The 15,852-nt window shown below is 40.6% G+C and overlaps 1 protein-coding gene across 7 annotated transcripts in view; it reads left to right on the top strand.

Moving 5' to 3' along the window:
- The window catches only part of RERE (arginine-glutamic acid dipeptide repeats), a 417,613-nt gene that overhangs the window by 256,228 nt on the left and 145,533 nt on the right, over window positions 1-15,852 (top strand). For all 7 annotated transcript variants that reach the window (XM_082685303.1, XM_082685300.1, XM_082685297.1 and 4 more), the window contains one exon: window positions 13,942-14,046. In XM_082685303.1, coding sequence (XP_082541429.1) covers window positions 13,942-14,046 — 105 coding nt within the window. The remainder of the gene's footprint in view (window positions 1-13,941; window positions 14,047-15,852) is intronic.

Genomic DNA, 15,852 nt, shown 5'->3' with positions numbered 1-15,852 from the left:
AGGCAGCTGCTTAATGGACTTAGCCACCCAGGCGCCCCTCTTTAGCCATTTAAAATATAAAAACTATTGTTGGTTCTGGGCTGTATAAAAATGGCCATGGGCCAATCCCTGCTCTATGGGAAGGGGTGTGTGTGGTTATATTTGGCCTCTTACAGGACTTCCAGATAAATATAGAGAATTGCTGTGGTGTTTTATAAATGTCTTCCAAAATTCCCACTAGCTTTCTATGTCTTTGTGGCAGTGACTTTCCAGTATTAAACTGAAATGCTGAACAAAGCAAGTTAATGGAAGGATGGATGGATGGATGGATGGATGGAGCCATTAAATTGTTTGTGGAGACAAGTGTCTTGATCCTAGCATTCTTTCCTAACTTGCTATATGCTTTCCCCCTCCTGTTTCTGTTTTGTTTCATTGGTTGAGGTTCATGATTTTAAGCAATGTAGAGTGGAAGTTAAAACAAATAAGTATGTGAGACATAACTCTGGTTATTTAACATGTTTTGATGTATTTGCTTAAAATGAATATATTTAACTATTAGTGGCTCTTCAGATTCGTGGAGTCATTTTATACTATTTTACCCTTTCTATTAGAAAAAAAAATTTTTTTTTAAACTATTTTATTTACCTACTCGAGAGAGAGAGAGAGAGAGATAAAGAAAGCATGAGCAGGGGAAGGGGCAAAGGGAGAGGGACAAGTAGACTCCCCACTGAGCAGGGAGCAGCCCTGTGTGCACCTCTATCCTGAGATCATGACCTGAGCTGAAGTTAGGCACTTAACTGGCTTAGCCACCTGGGAGCCCCTGTTTTACCCTTTTTAGAGGAACCAGTTGTCCCACATAATTCCAACTGGACCAAGTGATTTAGCTAGTTTATAGTCAGACACTTTCTGGAGATGTTTAACCGCGTGGTCATTGTCCCTTCCCTGGCGACCGAAGGGCTAGTGTGCTGATGGTAATTCTCGGTCTTGTTTTCACTGTGGATGTGACTAGAACCCTTACGGATGAGTCCTTTCTTCCTTTTTTTAATTTCCTTTTTCTTTCTTTCTTTCTTTTTTTTTTTTTTTTAAGATTCTTAAAAAAAATTTATTTAAGATTTTATTTATTTATGACAGAGAGAGATAGCAAGAGGGAACACAAGCATGGGGGAGCTGGAGAGAGAGAGAAGCAGGCTCCCCGCTGAGCTGGAAGCCTGTTATGGGGCTTGATCCCAGGACACTGGGATCATGACCTGAGCCTAAGGCAGATGCTTAATGACTGAGCCACCCAGGTGTCCCTTCCTGTGGTATTTTCTTTGAAGTGGCCGTGAGGTGGTTTCATTATAGCTGTCATCTTAAATTTGATTTGTTAGCTCTTTGGGTGACCTGACATGGATTTTTTTCCCCCCAAAGATAAGAGATGATAGTGGTCACATAATTATTGAACTGGCCCAGTAGGTGCTCAGTAAATACTTGCACACGTATTAACATTTGTCTGCATCTGAGCTCATATGTATGGTTCTTACCATTACTTAGGAATCTTGCCTGGTTCTCAGTTTTAGAGTGCTTGCTCTGAGATCATCTCCCATAAAAGCAGCATTGAATGGTGCCCCCCTCAACCCCAAGTCTCTCTTTGTTTCTTTTCTTTTTACCAAAACTAGATTACTTTGATTTGATTTAATTCAGTGATTAATTTATTTAGTTTTTAAGGTTTTATTTGAGAGAGAGTGTGGAGCTGGAGGGAGGGGCAGAGGGGCACACAGACTCCCCACTGAGCATGGAGCCTGACATGACCTCGGCCCCTGAGATCATAACCTGAGATGAATTCAGATGCTTAACCAGCTGAGCCACCCAGGTGCCCCTAGAATACTTTAATTTTAAAATATGGCAGGCGGTGGTAGTGAATTAACCTTTACTTTTTAAAAATATTTTATTTATTCATTTATTTGCGAGAGAGTGCCAGTGGTAGGGAGGGGGAGCAGGGAGAGAGGGGGAGGGAGAGCATGATGTGGGCTTGACCCCCTGACCCCAAGTCCATTACCCAAGCTGAAATCAAGAGTTGGACACCCAATTGACTGAGCCACCCAGTGCCCCAATCTTTAACTTTTCTTCCACAAAGTTTTTTAACTTTTCTTCCACAAAGTTTTTTACCACAAAGAATTTTTTCTTTATAGCTATAAAGCAGTTCTGCCAAAAATAAAATCAGTTTTGAAAGAGACAAATAACATAGTCCATAGGCACATGAAAGAGGATCAAATGAACATGGTGGAAAACGTGGAGGAGAAATAAGAAAAAGAAAGACTGATGGTGTTAGTGCTTAGCACCCTTCTTGTCAAAGATCAAAGTGCTCAGTGTGTGGGTTCATGGGGCGCAGTCAACCTGCGGGGGCTCCTGCCATTGCGCTCCCTCAGGAGGAAACCGCTGTAGACATTCTCTTTGAAGCTGGTGCTAGAGTTGTGTTACAAGGGAGGGCAGCTCTTTGTCCTCTGGCCCTGATGAATCAGACAGAAGACAGTTCTGTGTGGAGATTATAGTATTTCCCTGTCCAAACTAAAAGTCACTTTCAGAGGAATCTGTGGGTCCATTGGTCACAGAAACCTGTGTTGAGATCAGCATTACTGCTTGCCTGCCGTTTTTAGATTCTTGCCTTGGCTGTCCCTCATCCTTGCCTTTCAGGCTTATGTTCTGCTGCTGTTTGATTTCTTCATTATGTTTATCTGTAGCCTTACAGTAAAGTTTGTATCTTTCAAGAATATTTTTGAGTGTTCTTTACTCCTTGGTATGTGTTTTTGGCCCATGCTGATGAAATAGAAAAAAACACAGATCGAAATGAGAAGACTTCAGATTTTTCGTTGTTGTTTAAGATTTCTTTATTTGAGAGAGAGAGAGAGAACATGAGCACATAGTTGGGAGGAGGTGTAGAGAAAGAGGAAGTGGGAGGGGGTCTCTAGCAGACTCCCTGCCCAGTGTGGAGCCCGATATGGGGCTCCATCTCACGACGCTCACGACGCCGAGATCATGACCTGAGCTGAAACCAAGACTTCGAACACTTAACCGACTGAGCCACCCAGGTGCCCTGGAATGAGAGGACTTTAGTTTCAATCTGGGCTCTGCCATATAATTTTGTGATCAAATCAAGTTTGTTAACTTTTGAGCCATCCTTTTGACAGACTTACTCAGAGCCATATTTTTAAGTGACAGAACCCTGAACCACACATCTTCTGGTTCTGCATCCCCTAAGAGAAGGGGCGTGAAAAAATCTCTCAGAATGCCTCATACTCAGTGTAGCGTGAGTAGTGCTTACAGTCATTGAATCTGAAGTGGTACGTAGAGCATAAAAGGCAGAAAAGAAAAAGTGAAATTAAATATAGTTCTGTGCCGAGTTATCGATGGTACATTACTCAGATTTATTTTATTTTTCTGTTGCCTCTTGGCTGAGTTGATTGGGTACTTCAGGTATGGGAGGAAGAGTTTAGCTTGAGGAGATGTCTCCAGGTGCTCTAAGAATGAGCAGGTAAACCTGCTCTGACAACGAGCAGGTAAGTTTTATTACGTTAAATAAAAATCACTGCTTGCAATTTGTTTGTTGTGTTACTTTTTTCACCCTAAGGATCATGTTTTATGGATGATCAAAGAAGGGATCTAGAGAGATTGCTTTGTGATTGGACCATGATCATGTGACCTGGCAGCATTTTCGGCTTTACTGAGCACCTGTAACATAGAATTCCCAAGTATCAGAAGTGTCTCAACGACTTGAGGGCTGTTTCTCTGCTTTCTGATTATCTGCTTCTACAAGGAATCACTTAGGAAAAAACCCACAACATCCACAACATCCTCAGGTCAGGTGACAAGCCATCATCTTAGCTAAGAATTTGTTTTAGAGGGAATTTTCTGGCAGCCCTCTGGACCAAGAAGCCCTGAACTGGCTCTGCAGAGCCTCTGATCTCCCCGTTTTCATTCTGAAATTGATCTCTTTGCTTTGTTATGGGCATTTAAGATCATACGTGTAGGGATTGGTACAGACTAATTACATCTTTGTACAGTTTTCCAGCCATTCTTAGCATTGACACAGGGCCTTCAGCTCCCGAGACTTCCCCGGGGAGCTTCATGATGCCTCGGAACTTTTAGTTTTGCAGTTCCAAGATCATTTCCTGGCTTTAATCAACTGTTGTTTTTACATTTGAAGTAACTTCGACCTTCAACATTTTTGTTGTTTTGTCTGTACATGCTTAGTACTTCTTTAGACACCGTGACTTGACAATCATTTTATTTATTGGCTCTTTCATCATTTAACAGGTCATTGAGCTGCTAGTTGGGGAAGGACTCTGAGGTGCTGGGAGCACCCACCTGAACAATGCACTTTCTCTGCTCTTGAGTACTTCTGGGTCCCTTAAAAATTCTTTTATCTGGAGCTACTCGTAGACACACAGAAAAGTTATAAGTGTTGGGTCCCCCAATAATGGGTCAGTGATCAAAGGAGCGAGACTGATAAAAAGCGAAGGTCAAGCAAAACTTTATTTCACGCCAAGAATCAAGAATCAAACTGACTGGCCAGGGCCGTCTCTTAGGAAGAGGTGACCTCTCTCTGCCTTACAGATGAGCTTTTAAAGGCAAAGGCCATGTGGTTGGGCCTGGCCACACACAGGTGGCCAGTGAGATTGTAAAACACACAGAGAAAGCTGCACAGTCATGCTAGGTCACACATAAGTGACCAATTGAATTACAGTTTACCCTATAGTAGATATTTGAACTAGTCTATCATCTTGGTTAGAGCTGGCACCCAAAAGGCGCCCAAAGGGCAGGGCCCATGGTAGCTAGGGAGACAGTATGCATCCCCCCACTGATTGGATGTCTCCACCTGGCCTGACCCACCCTTGTATTTGGGCTTTGTTACCTGGGACTGGTTTCTGGGACTTGTTTTTAAGTAAGTCCCCTGGGGAGAAGGGAGGCAGGGACAGTTTAAGTTCTACTGTATAAACAACAAAATCACTGTTTAACCCGATGGAATCACTCTGGCTAAATAGGCCCTTATAGTAAGAACTGTGTTTCCCCTAGTCTTCCTCAGTGTTAACATCTGACGTAAGTGTAGAATGGCTATCAGAACCAGGATATTAACATTAGCATGATACAACTGAACTTTTGAATTTCACTAATGTCCTATTCCATTCACGTTCCTGTAACAAAATACCATAGAGTGCGTGATTTGTAAACAACAGAAATTTATTTCTCACAGTTCTGGATGCTGGACGTCTGGGATTGGAGTACAGCGTTCTGGTGAGATCCCTCTTGTAGTTTGCACACTGCCGACCTCTTGTATTCTCGGGTGGCTAAGAGCAGAGAAGGAAGGCATGCTTGTAGTCCAACACCACAAGATTCATCTTATTCTGCCTCTTTTTGCAACTTATTTTCTTCAACAGTGAAAAATCCTGTTCCAGTTGTTAAGATACAATATTTTTATTTTCTTCAAGAATACACATGGTTTCAGAATTTGTAACCCTAGTCCCTGTGAGAAACAGAGGTATTGACTAAATTTTTGTCTTTGGTCTTGAAATACATCAACAAAATAGCATTTTCCAATGAAGCTTAGGTCAGTTCTGTTTTTTCACACTTCCTTATGTGTGACTGTGTTATCCGTTTGTAATGGAGTTAGGCTCACCTGTTGGACTTCACGTTCCACTTATAGCTCCTTCTGGTTGGTGTGGACTTTTGTTAAGTTTTGGGTATGTGAAGGTGTGTGGACCATGACTGTGCTTCTGAGGATCAGGGCTGTGGACAGACATGTAGTTGTCAACTCTCTTGCCATGCTACCATGCCCCACCTCTTTCCTACCCACAAGCTATAGGTAATTGTAATTGATTGCTTTGCTGCTTAGTTTGTCGCTTCTGCATGTTTTCATTTCAAGAGAGCAAGTTCATGTTTGTTCTTATAACCTCGTCTTTCTTGTATGAAGATATGCTTTTGTGTTTCTTTTTCTTTCTTTTTTTTTAAACTTAATGGTATGTTTTGGAAATTGCTCCGTATCAGTTCATAGAGATCTTCCTCATTCTCTTAGAGCTGCGTGGAACTCCACCGTGTGGCTGGACCATAGTTTATTTAGCTGCTGTCCTGTGAACAGTCACTTAGGTTGTTTCCAGGATGGTCCAGTCATAAGTGATGTTGCAGTGAATACCCTAATCATGTGCAGTTCCTTATTGCTGGGTGTGGGTCTTCGCTGCTGTCGGGGGGTGGGGTGGTAGGGTGGGGGAGTGGTCATCAGAAAGAGGTTGCTGGGTTGAAAGGCCTATGTGTGTGTGGTTTTCCTCCGGAAAGCACATTCCAGTTAGTGTTCCCTCGGTTTCCTCAATGAACGTGTGGTTTTATTTTTATAAAATTATGCCAGTCTGATAGGTGAGAAGTAGTATCTCCGTATTCCACTTTATCTTGCTAACAGTGATTGAGTTTGAGTGTTTTTTCATTATGTTTGAGGGATATTTTTGTCTTTTTTTAATGAGTTACCTGTTCCTGTCATTTCCTTTGGGATTTTTTTTTTGTCTTTCTGTCTGGAAAAGTTCTTTACACTTTCTCTTGTATATGCTGCAAATGCTCTCACTTGTCAGTTTTCTTTTGTGGTTTAAAAAAAAAATTCTGCAAAACTTACTTTTACCTGGTCACATTTGGCAGTTTTTTCATTGATTCCCTCAGGTCTTTGAGTCCTACCCTGCACCTGGTTTACAGAGGAGTTCTACCCCGTCATCCCAGCATAAGATAGGTTTTGTTTTTCAATACTAGTCATCCCAACATTATTTTTCTACCCAGTCATCCCAGCATAAGATGGGTTTTATTTTTCAATAAAAATTTTTCAATAAAAATTTATTTTTCAATAAAACCTATCTTATGCTCACTTCAGCAGCATGTAGACCAAAAGCCTGTCTTTAACCTCAGTGGCTCAAGATGCCACCTTTGGCGTAGATTACTTCCATGTGTGTTCCAGGCTTGTTACTCTGTCATCTGTTGTCTATAAGTGCCACCGCCATGCTCCTTTAATTGTGGAGGCTCTGTAGCGCGTTTTACCGCGACACTGATAGTTTCCCCTTCTCCGTTGTTTGTTTTCCTGTGACTCTTCATGGTGAAGTGTTTCATTCCGTTAAATAGCTAGATAGCATTGAATTTATGGCTTAAACTGTGGAGAAACACGATGTGGACTTTTCCTATCTGAGAACAGGGGGATGTTTTTCCATTTGTTCATGTTTACTTTTGTGTCGCTCAGTAGTATTGAAGAATTTTCTTCAGAGGAGATGTTCTGATTCTTGTTACACATTTATTTCTATGCATTTAATAATATAGACACATATTGAACTCTATACTCTATAAAGAATGCACGTTCTTTTATGTGCCCTGGCACATTCTCAAACTCATCATATGTTAGAACACAAAGGAAACATTTATCTGACTAAAAGGCAATAAACTGTAGTTTACAAACAAAAACAAAGAACAGAAATTTCCTTTCACCTGGAAATTTCAAACTTCCTGTTTATTAACTATAGAGAACACACTGATGGTCACCGGAGAGGGGGCGCAGGATAGGTGATGGGGATTTAGAGGACACTTACCATGACGAGCACCTTTAGAATTGTTGGCTCATTGTAGTGTGCCCCTGAAACAGATACAGCACTGCATGTTAACTATACAGGAATTAAAATTAAAAACTTAAGAAAATAAAGCTTCCTGCTAAACTCCTGAGTAGAAGGGGGAATAAAACTGAAATTAAAGGAATTTATTTTGAAATTAAAGAATTTTTTAAAAATATACTCTATCTTTATTTATTTTAAAAGATTTTATTTATTTATTTGACGGACAGAGATCACAAGTAGGCAGGGAGGCAGGCAGAGAGAGAGGAGGAAGCAGGCTCACCGCTGAGCAGAGAGCCCGATACAGGGCTCGATCCTAGGACCCTGAGATCATGACCTGAGCTGAAGGCAGAGGCTTTAACCTACTGAGCCACCCAGGCACCCCGAAATTAAAGAAGTTTTTAAAAACAAGTCAAAATCCTGTATACTAGAATCTGCGGCATGCATTTAAAACACTGATCAAAGGAAAGCTAGTTACACTAAACACATCAGTTTAAATGAGAGAAGAAAATTAAACAATTGGGTTCCCAGATTAAATGATAAAAAGAACAACAAATAAATCAAAAGGATGCACTGATGTCCAGCTCAGCTTATGCAGAGGAGATGCTTAAAGCAGCTCCATTTGACGGCGGGGAGGCTGAGGCACTGAAGTGGAAGTGACGTCAGTCACACACATAAACAACTATTTAGGGAACTGTGTGGAGTGATATTCTCAAAACACCGTAAGTAAGTCAAAATGAATCATAGAAAGTGTTCAGATAACCCCTAGAAAGGCAAGAGGAGCAGAAGAATGAAAAACAGAAAAGAAACTTAAAAAAAGTTCTGGGGGTGCCTGGGTGGCTCAGTCATTAAGCCTCTGCCTTCGGCTCAGGTCATGATCCCAGGGTCCTGGGATTGAGCCCCGGATGGGGCTCTCTGCTCAAAAGGGAGCCTGCTTCCCCCTGCCCCACTCTCCCTGCTTGTGTTTCTTCTCTTGCTGTGTCTCTCTTGTCAAGTAAATAAATAAAAGTCTTTAAAGAAAATTCTGTACTTGGGGCGCCTGGGTGGCTCAGTGGGTTAAAGCCTCTGCCTTCAGCTAAGGTCGTGATTCCAGGGTCCTGGGATTGAGCCCCACATTGTATTGGGCTCTCTGCTCAGCGTGGAGCCTGCTTCCTCTCTCTCTCTCTGTCTGCCTCTCTGCCTATTTGTGATCTCTGTCTGTCAAATAAATAAATAAAATCTTAAAAAAAAAAAATTCTGTACCTGTCATTTAGTCACATGGCTCACAGTTGACAAGATGCCGACTCTGTCTCAAGACCTTTCCTTCCCTTTGCGCTCAGGCAAGAGGGGGCGACTGATGCTCTAGGCAGGCCTCCTGCTCTGAGCATTCCATGCATTGCCTGTGCACCTCTTGGCAAGTTTCTCCAAGATTTGCATGTGCCTGGGAATCTACAGAGACTTTCCCAGTCATGGATAGTTTGGATGGAATGGATTTCTGGGCCATACTTCTGTTTCTGTTCTCTCCTGTGTAAGAGGGTTCTTTCCGTGCTCCTTCATCCCCTTCGATCACTGTCTCCCACCAGTTGGGGCGCTTGTCAAAGGGTGCTGTGCCCAGGGTGTGGGTGTGGGTGTGGGGCACCGCACCAAGAAATACCAAGTTACACCAAAATGAGTCCAGCAGGAAGCCTTTGTTTCTGATGAAGGCAAGTCCCCTTAAATAGGGCCCTTCCCAGTCTTCAGTCCTATTTCTGTTAACAGTGAAGCATCCCATTAGAAATACGGCGCATAGGACCTTGGAGGCTCTGAAACAAGGTATTTTGGCAAGGTGAGAGTGGTGGCAGTTTTCTCTTATCAGTCTCTCCTCCCTCATTCCACAAACACGGTCAGATAGTGTACTGCCTTTGAGGGAATAGACGAAAAGGCTGCTTTGGAGAGAAAAAAAATTGAATGCTTAAAATGATCCTCAAGCACATGCTTTTAAAATGTAATCTCTAGGGGTGCCTGGGTGGCTCAGTGGGCTAAAGCCTCTGCCTTCAGCTCAGGTCATGATCTCAGGGTCCTGGGATCGAGCCCTGCATGGGTCTCTCTGCTCAGCGGTGAGCCTGCTTCCTCCTCTCTCTCTCTCTCTCTCTGCCTGCTTGTGATCTCTGTCAAATAAATAAATAAAATCTTTTAAAAAAATTAAAAATGTGATCTCTAGTCTTTATAAGCTCTACTCTTCAGCAACAGGTGACATGAAAAATACTTCAAAATGGATGCCAACCATAGTGGACTTGCCTACTCTCTCGTCAGCTCTGCTTAGTACTCAGGGCTCTGTACAGGATGGCTCCTTAACTGCCAAGAACAGTGACTTTATTTTTTAAAAACACACTTATTTATTTATTTATTTGAGAGAGAGAGAGAGAGAGAGAGAGAGAGAGCGAGCGGTGGTGAGGGGAGGGATAAGCAGACTCCATACTGAGCGTGGATTCTGACGTGGGCTCCATCTGAGGACCTGCGCTGAAACAAGAGTTGGATGCTGAACCGACTGAGCCATCCAGGCACCCCAGGAACAGCAACTTTAAACAGCCATACTTACATGCTAGTGACACTTGCTGTTTTATTTTCCCCGATACTTTAAAAATATTTATAAGTAAAACACACCCTAAGTTTATATTTTCATGAATTTTGATAAATTCGACCCTGAACACTACATTCCAGAACGTTCTCTTAAACTACTCTCATCTTAAAACTTCCCACCCAGAAGCAACCATTATTCTGATTTCTCTCACATAAATTAGTTTTGGCTGTTGTAGAAATTGATTCACTAGAAGTGGAATCATACAGTATGTGCCATTTGTGTGCCTGGCTACTTTCACTCAGCATTTTAATATTTGAAACTTTTTGAGGTGTGCTGTTTATCAGTACTTCTTAACTTTGTATTTCTGTATTTTTGTCAAGTATTTCATTTTACAAATATATAACTTTACCCATTTCCTTATTGATGGGCATTTGGAGTATTTCTAGGCTAGTATGAATAAAAGCTGTTATACAGCAAAAAAACACAGAGAAGGAAGATAGAAATAAAAATAGAAATTAATGAAGAGAAAAACATTAAATCTAATTAATCAAATCCTTTAAAATTTTAATATCTCATTAAAAATGACATTATGACCAACTGGGATTTATTCTAGGAATGCAAGGTAGGTTTATTACTAGAGACTCTGCTTAATATTGTATACCATATTGTTACATCTAAAGGGATACAAAACCCCATAACTCTAAAGCAGTGATTATTTCTAAAGCTAGTATCATATTTAATAGTAACACCTGAGAGACATTTCCACCAAGATCAGGAACAAGGCAAGGGTGTCCACTGTTTCCATTACTGTGCACATTATTTGAGAGGGTCAGTGCGATTCAAGACATAAGAAGAAGTAAAAAAGGGGGTCTCGGGTGACTCGGATAGTTAAGCTTCTGCCTTTGGCTCAGGTCACAATCTCCAGGTCCTGGGATTGAGCCCCATGTGTAGGTCCCATTCAGTGAAGAGTGGGCTTCTCCCTCTCCCTCTGTCGCTCCCCCCTGCTTGTGCTCTCCTGCTCAAGTAAATAAATCTTTAAAAAAAATAAAGGGGGCACCTGGGTGGCTCAGTGGGTTGGGCCTCTGCCTTCGGCTCAGGTCATGATCCTAGGGTCCTGGGATTGAGCCCCGCATCGGGCTCTCTGCTCGGCGGGGATTCTGCTTCCCCCTTTCCCTCTCTGCCTGCCTCTCTGCCTACTTTTGATCTCTGTCTGTCAAATAAATAAATAAAATCTTAAAAAATAAATAAAGAGTAAAAAAGTTGTAAAACTATGTTTATTTGCAGACAATAGGTAATATACCTGGAAAACCTCAGAAAACCAATGATTAAACTGTATTAAATAATAAAGAATTCAGTCAGCAGGATATGAAATTAACATATAAAAATCCGTGCCTTTATTACAGTTTCATGGTCATTTACCAGATGATATGCTTCTGTTCCTGCCGTGTCTGGCTTTCCCTAAACCAGTTGTGTTGCTGTCCTCATGAAATATTTGGTGATGTCTTTAGATATTTCTGATTGTCATGATGATGTATGTGGCTGCAGTGGGGTACTGTATCCAGGGATACTGCTAAGTACAGGACAGTCCCTGACAACAACAAATGATTTAGTCCAGAATGTCAATAGTGCTGAGACTGAGAAACCCTTTCCTGAACAAAACGTATCTGTTTTCCAGTGTCTGTTTTAGATTTGTGGGTTGGTAGGGTTTCTCTCCCTATAACGAATACACTGATAGGGTATACTTGCATGTAAGTAATGGTGAAGACCAAAGAGGAATCACCTTCCTCTATTTACAGACAATGATGGAAATAACTTCATTTGTGTAGCAGTTCGGTATAAAGTTTCATAGACTTCTTATTTATCTCCTTAATATGAGATGGGTATAACAGGTGTTCTTATTCCTGTTAGCTGTTGAAGGAACTTACCTATTTTTTCTAGGTTTCAGGGACTAAATGACGTCAGGTTGATGGGTAGTTAGTTTCAGAGTGAGTGCATTATTTGTTCATCTGTAATCTTACCTGCTTTTTCCTTTCCAGAAGCTCGGTTTTGTTCCAGCTGCATACTAGATATAAGTCCTTTGCCTGCAAAAATTGATTCCTAGTCCTTGTTTCCCTTTAGCTGTATCTTGTTACTTATAAATCAGTGCTTCCAGTGGAACTTTCTGTGGTGATGGGAATGTTACATAAATCTGTGCTCTTCACTATGGTAGCTACCAGCATGTGTGGCTATTTAAATTTACATTAATTAAAATTAAATAAAATTTTAAAACTCAGTTCTCTGCAGTTGGGCCAGACACATTTCAAGTGCTCAACAGCGCTGCATTATGTTATAAGTAGTCCCCAAAGGAACTTCAGTAAATCAAAAGCATTTTTGTTTGATTTTTAAAATGGAGGTTGAGCCCCATTTTAGTTTCTGCCCATTACTAAGGCTTGGCCCTGTGGAAAAGGAGTGCATTGCTCTTTTTGTTTCTTCACAGGAAGCAAATGAATGTCGTCCCCAGGTTGCTATCCCTCAGCTAGTCTCTGTCTCTCACACCTTGGTCATTAGCTGGTGTATATGTTGTTAATGTGCCAACTCGTGGAGTCCTCATGGGAGCGGAATGCCTGTGGAAGTAAAGTGATAGGAATTCATTCCCCTGCAAGCTTCCCACGTGTGCAGCCGATGTGCTGTTGATTCTCCAATTCCATCTGCTCTACTCACAGCCCTTGACTTCCACTTGATGTTAAAGTTACTTTCTGTGACCACTGAGGGAATTGCTTAAAATCTCCCTGCCTCTTTGGGAACCCTGGAAATTCTCCCAGTGCGTGCACACACACACACACGTGTGTGTGTGTGTGTGTGTGTGTGTGTGTGTGTGTTTCAAGGACTTTGGTTGTATTATAGAGTTTTCAGCTATATGGCGGTTTATTATTTTTTTTAAGATTTTATTTATTTATTTGACGGAGATCACAAGTAGGCAGAGAGGCAGGCAGAGAGGGGTGGGAAGCAGGCTCCCTGCTGAGCAGAGAGTTCGAAGCGGGGCTCCATTCCAGGACCCTGGGATCATGATCCGAGCTGAAGTCAGAGGCTTTAACCCACTGAGCCACCCAGGCGCCCCTATATTGCAGTTTAAATGATTGGTAGATGGATCTGGAAATATTACTGTTCTTTTTATTGCAATATTTCTTTGAGAAGGCATTTTCCAACTTATGGTTATTTAACATGACCTGAAAATTTGGGAAGTGGATATTTATCTATTAGATCCCCATCTATGTATTTAAAAAGTTAAAGTCTCTCCAGTTTTAAGTTCCAAGTTGTTTTATTTTTTGCACATTAAAAGAGAGAAGAAAAATATTTGACAGATTTACGTTCTGTCTATAGTAAAGTAAGAGGAAGAAAAGCCCATTTTGTTTTGAAGATTTAGAAGGGCTTTAGGCAGATTTTTTTTTGGTAAAGTAATTTAACTGTGGCTTAGATTTTTCCTGTCGTTTCTAGTTTAATATCATTTCATCACAGCCCTGCCCTCAATTTACCACTGTGGTTTAATTAATTCTATTCCATGACTAAAATGCTGAGGTAAATGCAGTTGAGTTGTGAAATTGTAGGTTGAAGAAGTCTTGAAACAACAAAAAAAATTACAACATTTGGACATTTTCTTAGTTCTTTTGGGAACTCTCCATTTTCTGAATTGGTAATTATGGAATCTGGAGTCATATTCTGCATGTTTTTAGAAGAATGTGGATTTAGTTCTCTCTTCCCTGCCCCTGTCCCTCCAGTAGCTTATTGGTTTGCAAAGTAGTTGACGATGATACTAATGTATTTTTTATGCTTGTTTGCTTTCAGAGGGAAGTGTAACATCTCCCACTTTTCTGACATATTTGCTGCTAGAGAGTTTAAAGCTCGAGTGGATTCATTTTTCTACATATTAGGCTACAACCCTGAGACAAGGTAAGTGAGTTACTTGGGCCCACTCTGTGAGAACTTTTGCTTTTACATGTGTGTGTGTCTGTATGTGTGCTTACACATTTGGGTATATGCTAGGAATATTTTAAAAAAAGAACTCCCAAAACCCAAAGTAAACTTTTTGGAAGGAGTTCTGATTAATGTCTTTGGTGTCTAAAACAGCTTATTGTTTGCTCTTGATTTTCTTAAGAAAAGGAAAAGTGAGAAAATTTGGGTTTTGAGAGGGCAAGGCAATGAACTATTAAATGCAAATGAACATTAGTTGATCTGTGTTTTGAATTTAACTATAAATTGGTAGTTTATTACCGTCCTGCTCATTGTGCCAAGCCTTTCATGATACCATATTGAAACCTAGGACATTTTTTCTTAAAGGTTTTATTTATTTGAGAGAATGAGAGCACATGTACGTGTGTGTGAGCAGGGGTAAGGGCAGAGAGAGGGAAAAGCAAACTTCACACTGAACAGAGAACCCGATGCAGGGCTCAGTCCCAGGATCCTGGGATCATGACCCAAGCCAAAGGCAGACACTTAACCGACTGAGCCACCCAGGTGCCCCTGAGAACAGTAGGACGTTATGGAAAATTTTGTTGGTTAGTCATTTGTTTAATTCATTTAGTGAAACTTCAGAAACACTCGAAGAAATATCTTTAGTAATGTTACTAGTATGAGATGGATACATTCAGTTCTCAACCATTTGTAAGACCTATGTAATAGGTAGAATTATTACTTTTTAATTGAGAAACAATTGAATCAGAATAATTTAATAGGAAAAATTCTTGGTTTATGTCTATAATAGATTGTAGTTTAACTTAATACATGGAAGAACTTAAGAGTATGTGCATCATTTTAATTCTGTTTCGATCATGCAACTACAGTGGATTAAGGATTTAAAAAGAAAAAGAGTGTTAGCTGGTGATCAAGTAGTCTGTGCTCAGGACATCTGACACGTCATCTACAGACATGAGGATATAGAGAAGCCGCTTGGCTAAAGGAAGGTAGCAGGTAGTGGAAGAACTGAGTTCAGTGTCATTGGAAGGTGGGCGTTCTTTTAGAGAAAACATTTTCCTAGAGGATGCTGAGAAATTTTATGTAAATTAGAAGGTTACTGTTTCGATAATCAATCTAGAGTTCAGAAAAGGCAGTATATTCTTTGTCACAATCCTAAGAGGCTGCCTAAAGCTCTTTTGGCACATACATACTAGTGTCTCTCTCTGTGTACATTGTAGATGACAGCTATAGGGGTAATAGTGCAATGAATGGTCACCTTTTTTTTTTTTTTTTAAATTGAGTTCAATTAACATATAATGTATTAATTGGTTTCAGAGACAGAGGTCAGTGATTCATGAGTCTTACATGCAGTGGTCACCCCCCCCCTTTTTTTTTTAAACTTTATTTCCTTTAGAAAACAATATATTTGAGTTTTTATTTTCTTTTTCAAAAGTATGCCGTGTTCCAGCGACAAAGAAGTTGATCAGTGATAGTATTTCAGAGCATTCCTGTATTTCAGAATGTTCATTTTACATATGGATTTATTTGACTCCCTGGTCATAATCTTGGATTTCTGTCTTAGATGCAAAGGAGTCCAGAATTTCGGTGATGCCACGTTGATTTAACTGTTTGATCAGTGGTTGTCCACATTGCACAATTTCGATTGTTATCAGTGAGTTGACTAAATAGCCTTTGTGTTTTAAAATGTTTAGCTCTTGGGTTCATAAGAAGCAACCAAATTTCTTACTATTTTTGGTTATGTGTCTTTTTTTGCTGAATGCTTATTAAAAATGACATTATACA

This window comes from Mustela nivalis (assembly GCF_964662115.1).
Source record: "Mustela nivalis genome assembly, chromosome: 10".
Classification (NCBI taxonomy): Eukaryota; Metazoa; Chordata; class Mammalia; order Carnivora; family Mustelidae; genus Mustela; species Mustela nivalis.
The sequence above is the reverse complement of the archived record's forward strand: the minus strand, read 5'-3'. Positions and strand labels throughout refer to the sequence as shown.